The 15708-nt window shown below is 45.0% G+C and overlaps 1 protein-coding gene across 9 annotated transcripts in view; it reads right to left on the reverse strand.

Annotated features, from left to right (window-relative positions):
• The window catches only part of MAST4 (microtubule associated serine/threonine kinase family member 4), a 478500-nt gene that overhangs the window by 304888 nt on the left and 157904 nt on the right, over positions 1-15708 (reverse strand). For 5 of the 9 annotated variants that reach the window (XM_060235892.1, XM_060235889.1, XM_060235893.1 and 2 more), the window contains exon 1: positions 6119-6229. The exons of the other annotated variants lie outside the window; for them this stretch is intronic. In XM_060235892.1, coding sequence (XP_060091875.1) covers positions 6119-6169 — 51 coding nt within the window. In that variant the 5' untranslated portion in view covers positions 6170-6229. Of the gene's footprint in view, positions 1-6118; positions 6230-15708 lie in introns of those variants that run through there. 9 annotated transcript variants of the gene reach the window in all.

Here is a 15708-nt window from a genome sequence, read left to right on the forward strand (position 1 = left end):
CTACTTAGAATGTCTACTATTTACTATGAATAATTCCCCACACAAGGATTTAAGATATGTTATCTCCTAATTATAACAGATATATACTTAGTCTGAGTATTTTAAATATGTAATAGTTGTAAATTCTGATATTTGCACAGAAAAAAAGTATATATTGCCAACTAGCATAGAAAAAAGTATATGAAAATACTATAATGAAAGTTTGTATAGTATTTTTAGTAAAAGGAAAGTAAAAATAATGGCAAGTATAACACCTCAAAAAGACAAAAGGAAAGTAGAAGAAACAGATGAATACCAAAGAATCAAAGAATCAGTGGAAAAGCTATTGCAAACGCTGATGCATCATTTGAGGAAAGAACTCAGAAGAACAGTCTCCAGATAAATATTCAAGAATCTGAGGATGAAGCTCAAAAGAATATCCAAGAAGCGTGTCAAGAATTACTGGCTGGACTGAGATTAATGTAAAATTACAAGAGCAAACAGAAGAAATTGTAAGAATTAAAGAGAAGCAAAAAGACAATGGAAATACTTAGAAGGACAAAGGAAAGGAAATACTTAGAAGGACAAAACAGCTGGATTCAAAAAGCAGAACAAAGAATCTGTGCAGTTAGAAGATACCAAAAATGAACCAATACATCAAGGGGTTAACTGTTCCAGCCTCAGCTCTGCTCTCTGAGGCAGCCAGTGCTGAGCCCACAGGTCCACTTTGAAGGAGAAAGATACACTGCAAAATAGGGGTGCAGTTTTACTTCTTTATCTATTTTAAAAATGTCTATACTGGTTCTTTCCAGGGAATCTACTGAAGATGACTCACAAAAATAACACATAATGACGCTATAAACATACCATAAAGGCACCCACTGCTATCAGTTGTAATTTTTTTGTTTTTTATACTCTGTATTTTACACAGTTTTATTTATTACCTCTTATTTTATACTGCTGGGAACTACTCTGAGCCCCACTTTGTGAGGGAGGAGCAGTATTAGGGTTGCCAGGTCCAACTCAAGAATAAGAAAATACTGGATTTATATCCCGCCCTATACTCTGAATTTCAGAGTCTCATTTACCTTCTCCCCCCACCACACAACAGGCACCCTGTGAGGTAGGTGGGGCTAAGAGAGCTCTTACAGCAGCTGCCCTTTCAAGGACAACTCCTACAAAAGCTATGGCTGACCCAACGCCATTGCAGCAGGTGCAGGTGGAGGAGCAGGGAATCAAACCTGGTTCTCCGAAATAAGAGTCCACACACTTATCCACTACACCAAACTGATGTACAACACACAACTGGGGGCTTTGGGGGTGGAGCCAGGAGCAAGGGTGTGACAAGGATGATTGAACTCTGAAGGGAGTACTTGCCATCACATTTAAAGGGACTGCACACCTTTTAAATGCCTTCCCTGCATTTAGAATAATAAAGGATAGGGGCACCTACTTTTGGGGCTCATAGAATTGGACCCCGTGGTCCAATCTTTTTGAAACTTGGGGGATGTTTTGAGGAGAGGACTGGATGCTATGCAGAAAAGTTGGTGCCTCTACTTAAAAAAAACAAGAATCCTACACTCTTCCATAGTGTCGCAACTAAATTTTTAAGAGGTGCTTCCACTCAATTTTCTTCCCATGGACTCAATCCTATACTTCAGTTAACAGTAGAGGATTGAGTCCATGGGAAGAAAGCTGTAGAAGCACCTTTTAAAATTACACAAGAGTGTTCTAGAAGCACAGGCAGACTTAAGAATTTAATATCAGTGACAGATAATAATTTTTGATCCTGTGTAACCATCATTAGCAGAGTAGAAACAAACAAAAACAAAGAATAGAAAAATCCAGAACCTTCATTCTGAATATTGTCAGGACGGTACTTTTGGACTTTATAGTACTATGTGTACTGGTTTAAAACATACCTGGAAGTCGTTTGTGAGCTTTTGGAGAATTTTATTGTTTGTTTGGAAGAGTGCTATTAATTCTATAAGAATAATATAATTCTAGAAATTAATACGAGAGACATAATCTGTATAAACTCTTTATTGTACATTACCATCACGGTTGTTGCATTTTTGGTGGTTAGTCTTTCCTGTTATTCCTCTGTTTTGCTGGTTATAACCGCACAACACAAACATGTGCCAAATTCCAAAGTCTACAATCACATTAAGAATTATTTCAGGCTCTCAGAACAATGCAAATCTTCCTTATTATGACACAATAATTTGAGACTGTAAAGCAAGGATCCCCAATGTGGTGCCCATGAGGGCCATGACACCCATGGACTCCTTTTCTGGTATGCACCCAAGTGGGAGAGTTGATTGGCTGTGCATATTTTCTTAAAGATTGCTTTGTTATCAACTGTCAGTACAGCACATGGAAACTGCACTATGTGGCATTAGTTACGCTATGGCAATCATTTTGTTGCTGGCTCCACCTTCTGGGGCAGCCATTTCACAGCAGCCACTTCTTGCTGTACCACCATGTCATGGTAGAATTTCAAAGGTGCCTGCAGGTTCAAAAAGGCTGCAGACCCCTGCTGTAAGAGTATCATAGTGACACCAGATAATGCTCAGTATCATAGTGACACCAGACTCTCATGATACCAGGAATTTAATGTAACCCAGGACCAACCCACAGGTTTTTAGCACTTATGGCGAACTACAACTTTGGCACCACCATTGGCAGGATGTCACAGGAAGGAGGCTAAATACTACCCTACAATGCTGAGCCAGCCTACTCCCCAGCATTGAGAATGAGGGTGTACAAGGACTGGTATACTGCTTCTGAAGGGGGGAAAGTACTAAAATCCAACAGGCTGCTCATCCACTTAAGAGAAGAAGAAAAAGTAACATGTCTAATCCAGCACCACTACCCTGAGGTCTATGATATAGGGACACTCCTACTGCACCAATATGGTAAAGATGGCCCTGATGCAACCCATATAATGGCAGTATAGCTTCCAAAACCTTATACAAAAAAAGGGCATTTTGAACATAGAAAAGCAACCAGTCACTGAGTTAGTATAACAAGATGGTTTCTTGAACAGCTTCCAGACAACTGCAATTTAAGCTTCTCATTCTATCCTGGATAGGTTTTCAACTGGATCAGCAATTTGTTAGCCACATTCCACCCCCCAACCCCAAATTGGCTGAGGCATATAAATGCTGGACTCTTCAGGTGTGTTCTGCCTCTCCCACGCCTAAAGTGCAAACAAATAGGAGTCTTACAGCACCTAAAAACTAATTAAAATTTATAGCAAAAGCTTTCATGGGCTAAAGCCCACTTCTTCAGTTGTATTCTATACCACTAACCCCTCAGGAATATGTTACCTGGACTATGAGTTGAGACAATCACAGTTTACAAGGATGCCTGTTACACAGAATAGTTTCACCAGATAAAATCAGATACAGGTGCTGCTGCAGCACCAACAGCATCTCCAAAAAGAGTTGTCACCAACAGCATCATACTACTTCACATCTATTCAGCCACTCTTCAAGTGTCTTCCTGCTGAACAACCCTTGCAAAATCCAAAACAGGCTGCAGGGGGAAGTACTTCAGTAGTCAGTCATAGAACCCTAAGTAGGATTTGAAAGGCAGAAGTCTCCTCCCACAACAGTTCTGCCCATGGTTTGGCATTTCATGTGGTGACTTCAGTTGTTTGGGTGTTTAGCCTTCCCCCTAATTTCTCTCTATATAAGGAGTGTTGCCACTGTGTCTGCTTCAGCATAAATTCATCCTGCGCTCTCATCATCTGTCCTCCTGTTTAGTATCTTCATGTAACCATTATAATACAGGCACATCTTGAACTCAAGACCCCAAGGGTACCTGTCCAATTTTTCCTATTTATTGTTTACATTTTAATCCCCCTTTCAGTCAGAATTGGCCTCCAAAACTACTCACAAGAATCAAAATCTAATACAAATGAAAAAATTCCTCAGGGAGAATGTTCTCAGCCAAGTTGAACATAGGGACAGTGAATGTGGTGCCTAATTGTTCTCTGTTCTTCCTCTGATTGATCGGTTATAATATCAGTTGAGGAGGACTCTCAGTTTAGGTATGATGGAGGTACGCCTGGCTGCTGCTGTCATCTTTCTGATAGAATTATATTCATACTTGAAGAGATATTTGATTCACAAGCTTCTCTCCCTTCCATCTTTCATTTATGTTATATTTCACATGTGTAGGGCTTTACAAATATCCCCAGGCCTTCTGACTGTTATAAACACTAACCCCAATTTATCATAAAATTAACTGCAGCCCATCAGGATCACTGGACAATCCATTCTTTTGCCTGCAGAAACCTTATACTGATTTAAATGTGTTCTTATTAAGATTGATAGTTTTAACAGCAAGAGATTAAATGGTAAAACTTCAATGTGGGGGTGTTTCTTAACAAGGTGTTAACCCAATCATTCAGGTACAGTGAAGTCAATATCACATCTTAGGCATTAATGCCTGAATAGTTTAAGGAATCACATTTTTCTTTGGGCTAAATACAAGCAGAACAGACAGAATATAATGAAATATGAAGATCACACTTGAGCAAGTGCTGAAGGCATATTAGGGGGGGTTAGTTTTTCTCCTTTCCCAAGGCACAACAGCTGACATTTGCTTGATTTTGATAAATTCTCAGCTGTAAAAAAAAAAATACAAGAAAAAGATTCAATAAAGTTTGGAAAATAAATATACAAATTGTAGAAAGTTATTATGGAAGCAAGTTAGTAGCTGAAATGTATAAGTATTTTAAGAAAAATTATTCAATGTATATCAGTGCAGAAATACACTTAACACAAAGCAGAGACTCATTTAATATAAAAATCTACCCACCTGAAATGTTCAAGTCCTCTTTTCAAGAAACTCACTGAAACCTAATGATAGTAAGTAGGTTTTAATTTTGACAGTTATCTGGAAACCAATGACTTGGTATACAAGAGTTCAGAAACAGAGTCTTTATTGCAAACTATTCCTGTGCCAAAGTTCCAATACAAAGAAAATGTTTTTTAAAGCATCACATTGTCAACAAAAAGCCTCAAATAGTTAAGCAATTAACTTTGAGATGATTCTGTCTGTAAAAACTGCCACTCTTCATTTTTTTTAAAAAACTTCCATAAAAAGGCACCAGTTTTAAGTTGCGAAGTTTAAAAACTCTAGCACACAAATGATGTGCATAGAAACAAAAATGGTAAATGCAAGACAAATTCTTTGTAATACACTGAAACAATAGCAATAGAGAGAAAACATGGGGAAGGAAGTGCAGTCAAAGACGAGTGACCAAAGTAATATTCTTCCATTAACAATAGGGCACAACAGTGACGTTCAGAAGTAGCACTTCATCTCTCTTCAGTTGGGAAAACTGCATTTCAATATTGGCTTAAAATTTTATACACCCATTAATAGTTAGTATAAATAGTGAGCTGTGTTTTTACAATTCACTAACTTGTTACAACAGTTTGAAAACATTCAGTGACATTCACAAGTCCAGACCATAAAGCTCAACATGCCTAAAGAAAATTAATCACTTAAAATATTAAATGATAAGACAAGCATACTAAAATTATTACTTTGGCAGTACATTCAAAGCTTGCAGTAGTTTTGTTCACATTCCCAGAAATTCCCAAAAGCTTAGTCTGTCCCATTGTAACACAACATACCTTCACAACTTATAAACTGGAAATAAATGACATCATAAGTGTGTGCTTTCTTCTTAAAAAATATTACTGGCAGCCTTACAACTTAAGAGGGGGCAGGGGAAAGTGGATGTTATTTAATACTGAGAATTACAAACAGCTGTTCATATTTGCTTGAATGGTGTCACACTTAGATTTTCTTTGAAAATGTCTCTAAACATCAGTCAGATCAATACAAATAAACTGTACTTGGTATCACACATGCAGACATTCAGCATCAGCTGTATTTTTAAAAAATAATTTAATCAAGGAAATATTACTAGAAAAATTTCCCTGTACCTGAGAACAGAAACAATTTTCTAACAAGGGAGCCTTTTCTGATAAGCTCTGTACTTTAGTTTCATATCACAGCACTTTAAAATTGTTCCTATTTGTTTGCTTCCAACATGCAAAGCAAACTTTTAGAACAAAATTCTTCACTGAGAAAACATAATTCATCTGTATCCTACCTGAAGCCCTCGCCTCCTCAGAATGCTGGACTCGTCCATTGCTTCCCTCATTCCTTCCACAACAATATAGCCATGCTGCACTACCTCAGACTTCAGTATACTTATTCAGATCCTAGCAGCTGCTAAACACTTACATCACAGCTTATCTGATTGGAGAGGAAGAGTCAGCTGACGTTGTCCAGTTATTCACTCAGCAACTTCTGAGCTCATGAATGCTTGCAGTACTGTGTTACAAAGCAGCAAGTGGGTCCAGACACCTACCACACTTATCCAGGCAGGAGTAGCTATTCAACAGAGGAAATCCTGCGAGAGCACTGTTACGCTCAAAAAACAATAACCCCAGCATCCTGCTGACAGCAAACAGTTTTAAGCACGGACTATAGGTCAAGCCTTTGAGAGGAAACTGGAAGGTCAAAGTGTCTGAGTAAATCAGCAATGACATCTCAGTGAAGGCAGAAGCAGATAGTAATCGTGAAAAACTGAAGCATAGCTGGTCATTCAAGCAGCACAACAAAGTCTGGCTCTCATCGTTTCGATGACATCAAAGAAAACAAAATGCAGAACACGATAGCTCCACAGGCAGCTTTCCAGTCACTACTGGCATTCCTTTTAACAACCTGAATACCAATTTGTCTAACTTCCTAGGAAACATTCTTACCCACAAGTAGTGAAGCATTTCAAATATTAATAACATTCATAGCAGTATTAACACCTGATAAAATATGATAAAATACAGTCATTAGTTAAACAGTTAAGTTAACCTATATGGAGAAAATGAAGTAATAGACAGAAATACTATTTTCCACCATCATGCATAATTTCACAGTCTGTTTCCACTTGTTTACTCTGATCATTTTCATTTTATTTCAGTTCAAGACAGCCAGGAGATGAATATTAAGTTTTTATTGCTTATATATTACCACAGCAATAGTTACCACCCTATACCACCAGCTTGTAAAAAGTACCTTCAGCAACTCCACGATTGTCTGTTTCAATAGTGAATACATATTGTGGGGGGTTTTTAAGGAAACAAGAACCAGCATGCTGTCTAGCCATGTCTTCATTTTTGTACATGATTTTTGGACAAACAAATTTTAAAAAGATGAGAAAAAGCTATTTGTTTTGCCTTATCAGTACAGCTGAGGTTAACTCAATCATTGATTTTTGTAAAGCTGTCATCAGGCTATTAGGCTTGATATTAATTGATTAGACTGTGTCATTAAAAATTGCTTAGGGATTTAAGAATCTATGAACCAAGTAAATCGATGGCATTTTGTGCTTCAAAACAGGCTCTGCGTATCTCTTTAGATTTGTACAACAAACGCTGGTGAGCTACACATTTAAATCCCCACCAAGAGGGTATCCCTTCAAGTATATTAATGAGCTTTCCTAAAGATTGCTCTTCTGATACCATTTCAAGGGTACTCAACATATATATTTCCCTATTCAAGTATTCCTACTTGTATTGGGGAAAGCATACAAGTTTTCAAGGCAGATATGGTTAATATAATATAGTTATCATCATAGTAGTAGTAATACTTATAGTTAGTATACTTTTCAGTTTGATGCACACATTAAGATGACTCCCAGTAGGCCTCTGCACTACGTGTACGAAAACCAAAAAAGTTCTAAACATGTATGAAAATGTACACACAACACATCTGTAAGAGGGAAATATGCACATTTACGGGGTGGGGGGGAGTATTACTAAGATTAAACGGCACACTGATGACAAAACAATATTTGGGTACGAAGTGCCAAATGCACACATAGAAAAAGATGCCCAGTGGAACAAGATGCTTCCAAGCACCATATTAAAGTCCAGACTTTACAATTTTAAATAGTGCATATCAAACACAGAAATATTCCAACAACTATTTTAAGACTGCAACCAAGAACCAGATAGAAACAAACTTTAGCAACCATTAAGACAGGTTGCTTACCTGTAACTGTAGATCTTCGAGTGGTCATCTGTGCATTCACACTCATGGGATAGTGCGCCTGCGCCGATCCCCGAATCGGTAACTGAAAAAGCCCGGGATTTTTTCGCGCTCGGCGCCAGTGAGCATGCGCACGCGACCCACTGCGCATGCCCACCAGCGCCCGCGCGACAATCCCGCCAGTTCCTTCCTGACCGCCGAGAGCCCCTTGTTGGAAAGAGACCGTCAGCAGCGGGGAAGGAGGGCGGGTAGTGTGAATGCACAGATGACCACTCGAAGATCTACAGTTACAGGTAAGCAACCTGTCTATCTTCTTCGTGGTCTCTGTGCTTCACACTCATGGGAGATTAGCAAGCAAGCATACCTGGAGGTGGGAAGACGGTCAGCCCGAAGAAACAGCTTGTAGCACCACAGCTCCCAACCGAGTCCTCTGCTGAGCATGCACGTCCAGCGCGTAGTGCTTCATGAAGGCATGCGGAGAAGACCAGGTAGCCGCCTTGCAGACATCAGACAGGGACACGCCCTTCAGGAATGCCACCGACGTGGCCATCGCCCTTGTGGAGTGTCCACGAACAGGTCCAGGTAAAGGCTTCTTAGCCAACAAATAACAAAGTTTGATCGTCTCAGTGAGCCACTTGGAAAGTCTTTGAGACGAAATCTTGGACCCTAACTTGGGGGCAGAGTAGGAGACAAAAAGCTGATTATCCTTACGAAACCCCCGTGAACGATTCAAATAAAACAGGAGGGCACGCTTAACATCCAACGCATGCAGCCTGCGTTCCTCATCCGAGGAAGGGTTAGGGAAAAAGGTAGGCAACCAGACTTCTAAGTCAAGGTGAAACTGGGAAACCACTTTAGGAAGGAATGTAATGTCCGGAGCCAAAGAAACCCCAGCCTCCCGAAAGGCAAGGTATGGGTAGTCACACCTCATTGCCATGAGCTCCCCCGCACGACGTGCTGAAGTGATTGCAACCAAAAATGCAGTCTTCCAAGACAAGAGTTGCAGGGAACACGTTGCCATAGGTTCAAAGGGACGGCGAGTCAACTTGTCCAGAACCAAAGTCAAGTCCCACAACTGTGGAGGGGATCTAGAAGGGGGATGGAGGCGAAACAGCCCCTTCATGAATCTTTTTGACTGCGGGTGAGCAAAAACGGTGTAACCCTCAACCGAACCATGGAAAGCAGAAATAGCTGCTAGGTAGACCTTGATGGAGGAGAAAACCAGTCCCTCGTCCATCAAGGACAAAAGAAACTCAAAGATTGCCGACAGCCCGACCGAGGCGGGCGGCAACGGGGAGTCAGCTACAAATTTGCTAAACTTCTTCCACTTCCTCTCATAAGAGGCGCGGGTGGAAGGTTTCCTGCTGCTTTGAAGCACCTGCTGGACCCTAGAGGAAAAGTCTAGGGGTCGATGAACCACGCTGTCAGTTTCAGGTGAGGCACGTTGTGATGGAGCACGTGCCCGCCCTGGGCCGACAACAGGTCCGGTTCTGCCGGGAACTGGTAAAAGGTCCCCCTCGACTGCTGGAGCAGAATCGAGAACCAGCTCTGACGGGGCCACCACGGAGTCACTAGGATGCAGCGCGGCTTCTCCTGCACTAGCTTGTGAACTACCCTCGTCAGCAAAGGTAAGGGCGGGAACATGTACAGGAACCAGCCCTCCCACCGAAGTAGGAGTCCGTCTCCCAAGGACGCCGGATCCGCACCTCCCCTTGCACAGAACAAGGGGCACTTCTTGTTCTGCGCTGTGGCAAAAACATCCAACTGAGGGTAGCCCCAAAGTTGGAACACTGGCTCTAGGAACCTCCAATGCAGTTCCCATTCGTGTGGGGAGGCTCCCCCCCTGCTGAGAGAGTCCGCCTGTATGTTGAGGACCCCCGGCAGATGTGTGGCCTTTACAAAAATGTCCCACTGGAGGCACTCCTCCCAGAGATCTATCGCCAGCGAGCATAGCCTGCGAGACACAGTCCCCCCCTGTCTGTTTATATAGCACAGGGCAGTGGTGTTGTCCGTAAGCAATGCCACAGTCTTTCCCGCTAACAGTGGACGGAAAGATCGAAGGGCGAAGTGAACCGCCAGCAGTTCTAGATAGTTTATATGGCACCGACGCAGTTCTGGTGTCCACTGGCCTCCCACACATAGATCTTCCAGATGAGCTCCCCACCCCCACATGGAAGCATCGGTAGCGATGGTCACTGTAGGAGTCGGCAGATGAAAAGGAGCCCCTTGGCAGATGTTGCTCTCTACTCCCCACCATTGCAGTGAGCGGAGAGTCCCCAGTGGAATGGTGAACCTCTTTCGAGGTGAGTCTCTGAGAGGTCGAAAATGGCGCAAGAACCATAACTGTAGGCCTCTCATGTGCAGTCTTGCGAAGCGTAGCACGCTTGTCGTCGCAGCCATCAACCCCAACATCCGCTGGAGCTGCTGGGCTGTGCCCCACCGCCGTCTTCGAAGAAGTTGTACCAGAGCGATGATGTCCTTCGCTCTCTGCGAAGGAAGAAATGCTCGATGCTGCTGTGTGTCCAATAGAGCCCCTATGAATTGGACTGTCCTTGAAGGAGTGAGATGGGACTTCTCCAGGTTGATCTGCAGCCCCAGGGTGCCGAGAAGACGCAGAGTGATAGCAATGTGAGTTGTTAGACTCTCCCTCGACCTCGCCACAAGAAGCCAGTCGTCGATGTATGGGAAGACGACGACTCCCTGCAGACGAAGATGGGCAGCCACCACACTCATCAGCTTCGTGAACACCCGAGGGGCAGTAGACAGTCCAAAGGGCAGGGCCCTGAATTGGAAATGCCGAGCACCCACTGCAAACCTTAGGAAACGCCTGAACGCAGGATGAATGCTGACATGAAAATAGGCATCCTTGAGATCCAGGGTCACCATCCAGTCCCCTTGATTGATGAGGGGCAGGATTGTTTGCAGCGTGGCCATTCTGAACTTCTGGTACCGAATAAATTTGTTCAGACTCCGAAGGTCCATGATAGGCCTCAGGCCCCCGTCCCGTTTGGGGACCAGGAAGTAGCGGGAGTAAAAACCTCCTGTCCTGGCCTCCAATGGAACTTCCTCTATGGCTTGTTTCTGTAGGAGGTTGTTCACCTCCGCCAGCAGAGGTGGGGAAGGGGGAGTGGTAACTACCACGGACTGGTCTGGGGTCTGAATAAACTCTATTGTGTAGCCCTCTTTGACGATGGACAGAGCCCACCTGTCTGTGGAGATCAACTCCCAGGCAGGCAGGAAAGGGCGTAGACGGATGGAGGAGTCGACAGTGGGAGCGATGACGCGTGCCAGCGGGAAGTCAAACCCCCTGCTTCTGTGGCCGGGCCCCTTTAGACTTATTAGAAGGCTGGCCCCCGTAACGGTTTCTGCCGTTACCGGAGTAGGATGGTCTTTCGGGCTGTTGAGAACGAGGACGCCACTGCTCCGGGGAGAACTTTTGGTACGGTTTTTTGGACCAGGGTTTGGACCATTGCTTGGATTTAGGGGACTTGGAGGACGACTGGACACCCAAGTTCCTAGACGTCTTGACACTCTTGTCAAACTCTTGCAGCGCCGTGTCAGTTGTGGCGCTGAAAAGTCCGTCACCCTCAAAGGGTAAGTCCTCAATAAAGGTCTTGGTGTCCTGATGGAGTGCCGTTGACCTGAGCCAGGAGTGCCGGCGGATGCAAACTGCCGAAGTAATAGCCTTGGCTGAAGCCTCAACCATATGTTTCGCCGCGGCCAGCTGCTGTCTGGCCACAACGAGGCCTTCCCTCTGCAATTTCATTGCCGCCGTCTTCTTATCCTCGCTTAAAGAGGAGAGGAAGGGGGAGAGCTGTTCCCACACTGCAAACTGATATCTGGCCATGCATGCAGCGTAGTTGGCCACCTTAATGCCGAGAGCCCCCGCCGAATAAACCTTGCGGCCCATGACATCAATCTTCCTGCCCTCCTTGTCCTGCGGGGAGGAATGCACCTTCCTGGCCTTCGACGAGGATGAGACCACCACTGAGTTCGGACGCGGGTGGGTAAATAAGAATTCGGCCCCTGCCTCCTGGACCCTGTACATATGGTCCAGCCGTTTGGAAGAGACCGGTGTCGAAGAAGGCTTCTTCCAAGGTTCCTTGATGGCCTGAAGGATCACCTTGGTGACCGGCAGGGCCACTGCAGTGGACGTGTTGCGTTGCATGATGTCAAACACGTTGTCATCCACTACAGGCTCCGGCTGAGTTACAGGCAGTTTGAGGGTAGCAGCAATTCGCCTCACGAGGTCTCCGTAAGACTTAAGATCCTCCGACGGCGAAATCGGGAGATCTTCCGCCGTTTGGGGACCCGGTGAGGGTTCCAACTCCTGCTCTTCAGTTTCCGACTCCGACGAAGAGGAGTCTCGCTGGGTAGAGTGCTCCGAGAACATCGGGGTCGATTCTCGAGGTGGAAGCTGAGTCAGCGGTGGTCTTAGCGGGGTCTCGATCGGAACCAGCTGACGGTCTGGGGGAACCGAAACCGATGCCGACGCCTTTCGGGATCGATGTGAAACCCTCGACATCGAAGAAAACTCCGACGCTTGCTCCCAGTCTGGATAGTCGTCGGGGTACCAACGAACGGATTCGTATCTGGAGTAGGGAGGCTGCCACCTGCGCTGTTCCCATGGTGGTATCGGGAAGCGCTGGAGAACGGGAAAACGCTCTCGCCTCTGTCGGGGCTTGAACGGCGGGTCTACGACCGGTGCCGAAGCATCCACCTCCGACGCCGAATCACTGATCGACCGCCGACGGGAGCCGGAAGATGAGGACCGTTGTGTGAGGTCGATCTCAGGCTCGTGCTCTGACGCCGACAGCCGACGGACTGATGGACTCCGAATCGGTGAGACCCGCGCCGACTTTGACGGTTTTGTCGAAGTCGGTGCATCGCCCGACGGGGAAGGAGTGCGGGGTCGCTTGCGCTTCTCCTTCGACTTCGCCTTCGCCTTCTTAGGAGCTCGGGTCCCCGAGTCCTCTCGGCGTTTCTCAGCGGGCGTACTCGAACCCTCGTGGGAACGGTTTGTAGCGCCACGCTCCTCCGGCAGATCCAAAGTCAATATCGGAGCGGCATCGGCCGATGCGAGCTCCTGTGCCGGGGTGTCGGTCGACTTCGGTGCCGATGACTCCATCGGTCGATGAGGCCGAAGCGCCGATTCAGTCAGTGCCGCCGATAATCGAGCCGCGCGGTTCTTTCTAGTCTGTTTAGAGAACCGAAGGCAATGCGGACACGACTCTACCCTGTGCGTTTCTCCAAGGCACAGCAGGCAAAGGGAATGGCCGTCCGGAGGGGCGATCTTCTTGCCGCAAGCACGACAGCGCTTGAAAAACCCCCAGCGACTTTCCATAAGCAGCCGCCCGAGAAAAAACTCTCAGTTAAAAACGACTGAGAGAAAAGTGGGGGAAAGCGAAAACGGAGCGCCCCAAGGGGCAAGGCCGCCAGACAAACGGAAAAAAACGCTTTTTTTTTTTTTTTTTTTTACTAAACACTATCTAACTATACACTATGACTAACTAAGGAACTATCTACACAGCGAAACGGGCAAAAAACGAGAGAAGAAAAATCTCACCGACCGGGGAAGCAGAAAGTGAACCTCTCTAGCGCGGCGGTCAGAAAGGAACTGGCGGGATTGTCGCGCGGGCGCTGGTGGGCATGCGCAGTGGGTCGCGTGCGCATGCTCACTGGCGCCGAGCGCGAAAAAATCCCAGGCTTTTTCAGTTACCGATTCGGGGATCGGCGCAGGCGCACTATCCCATGAGTGTGAAGCACAGAGACCACGAAGAAGATCTATGACTTCCCATTTACCTTTCAGTTTTGCTCCCCACAAAGAGACTGCCATTGCATTTTAGAAGGCATGGGCAGAAAAATTTAGGTTTGTGCTTTGGGTTCTCACAAAGCATGAACTTCCATAAACTTCACCATTGCATGAACTGGTTCATGCTTCAGGGAGTTCGTGGAGGTCCCCACTGGGAAGTGAGCTCTGAAAGCATTTAAATATTGTCAGAGCCTACCCATTACCAGATCAGGCTGCCCAACCAGAAGAGAGCCCCAAAGGCATTTAAATGGCCACTACGTTCCCTATCAGACACTGAACCTTGCGGCAAATAGATCCTTAGCTGGGAAGCCCCACTGAACAAAGATAGGAAAGATGTGATCTGGATGTATGGACCATTCAGTTGTGGGTTCTCCAATCCAGCAATGTGGACAGCCTGAAGGGATGTCTGGTTCATAACTGCCCATTCCCAAATGGCAGTGGCTTTATGACATAAAGAGAGGGAAGCTGATGAGATTTTTTTTTTAAAAAAAAAAACACCAAAGCTATGGTTTTTTTTAATTTGGACCACCTTTCCCATGAAGAAAAGCCGTGAAGGAGTTAAGGGCAAAATAAATAGTTTATAATCCTAAAAGGTTAATCAGCTTCTGACCATGTGTCTCAAATACATCTTTCTCCACAATGCACCCCCCCTACCCTGAGCCTGAAAGGGAAGCATTTGTCATAATAGAGATCTGTGGAGAAAGGAACCCAAATGAAATCCCATGTATCAGGTTAGCCTCATTGGTCCATCATTCTAAACTCCTTAAAAAAACATTATTTGGATTGAGAAACACTGGTTCTGAGAATGAACAGCATAGGTTCATACATGAATGAATCAGTTCTGTAGAGGTCTCATCCTGAGCCAAGCAAATCAGACCACAAAGGAGGTTAAAGTCATTAGCCCCAAGAGTCTCTGAATGCTAATAGCTTTCTGAAACGTATTTGAGATAAATCCAAGTGAACAGCTGTGTTGGTCTGAAACAGTTGAACAAAGCAGGAGTCAAGTTGCACCTTTAAAACCAACCAAGTTTTATTCAGAACATAAGCTATCGTGTGCTCTCTAAGCACACTTCATCAGATGAAGGCATCAGGTATTGATCCCCTCATCTGATGAAGTGTGCTTAGAGAGCATACAAAAGCTTATATTCCAGGTATAACTTGGTTGGTCTTAAAGATGCCACTTGACTCCTGCTTTGTTCAATTATTTGAGATAACAGAGTCAAAGATTTTACAGCTAGTGCCTGGTCTCTTGGTAAGAAAACTCTAGCTGCAGTGAAGTCTAGCCAAGCCCCAATAAAGGATGCTTGCTGAGTAAGAACGAGGTTGGACTTTTTCCAATTAACTGGAAGGCTTAAATTTGGCATGTCTTCAGGGCTAGTGACAGTTGTGTCTGTAATTCACATTCAGAAGGGACAGTAAACAACCAGTCATCCTAAAAAGGGATGATAGAACATCCCTGTTAGCTTAAGTGGGCTGCCACTGCTGCCATACATTTTGTAAAAATGCAAGGACAGTGGCCAAACCAAAAGAGAGGGCTCTACATTCGTACAGGACTTCCTGAAATTGAAACTATAGATATTCCCTGTGTTCAGGGAAGAAGAAGAAGATATTGGATTTATATCCCGCCCTCTACTCCAAAGAGTCTCAGAGCGGCTCACAATCTCCTTTATTTTCCTCCCCCACAACAGACACCCTGTGAGGTGGGTGGGGCTGAGAGGGCTCTCACAGCAGCTGCCCTTTCAAGGACAACCTCTGCCAGAGCTATGGCTGACCCAAGGCCATTCCAGCAGGGGCAAGTGGAGGAGTGGGGAATCAAACCCAGTTCTCCCAGATAAGAG

This window comes from Heteronotia binoei, chromosome 4 (genome assembly GCF_032191835.1).
Source record: "Heteronotia binoei isolate CCM8104 ecotype False Entrance Well chromosome 4, APGP_CSIRO_Hbin_v1, whole genome shotgun sequence".
Lineage (NCBI taxonomy): Eukaryota > Metazoa > Chordata > Lepidosauria > Squamata > Gekkonidae > Heteronotia > Heteronotia binoei.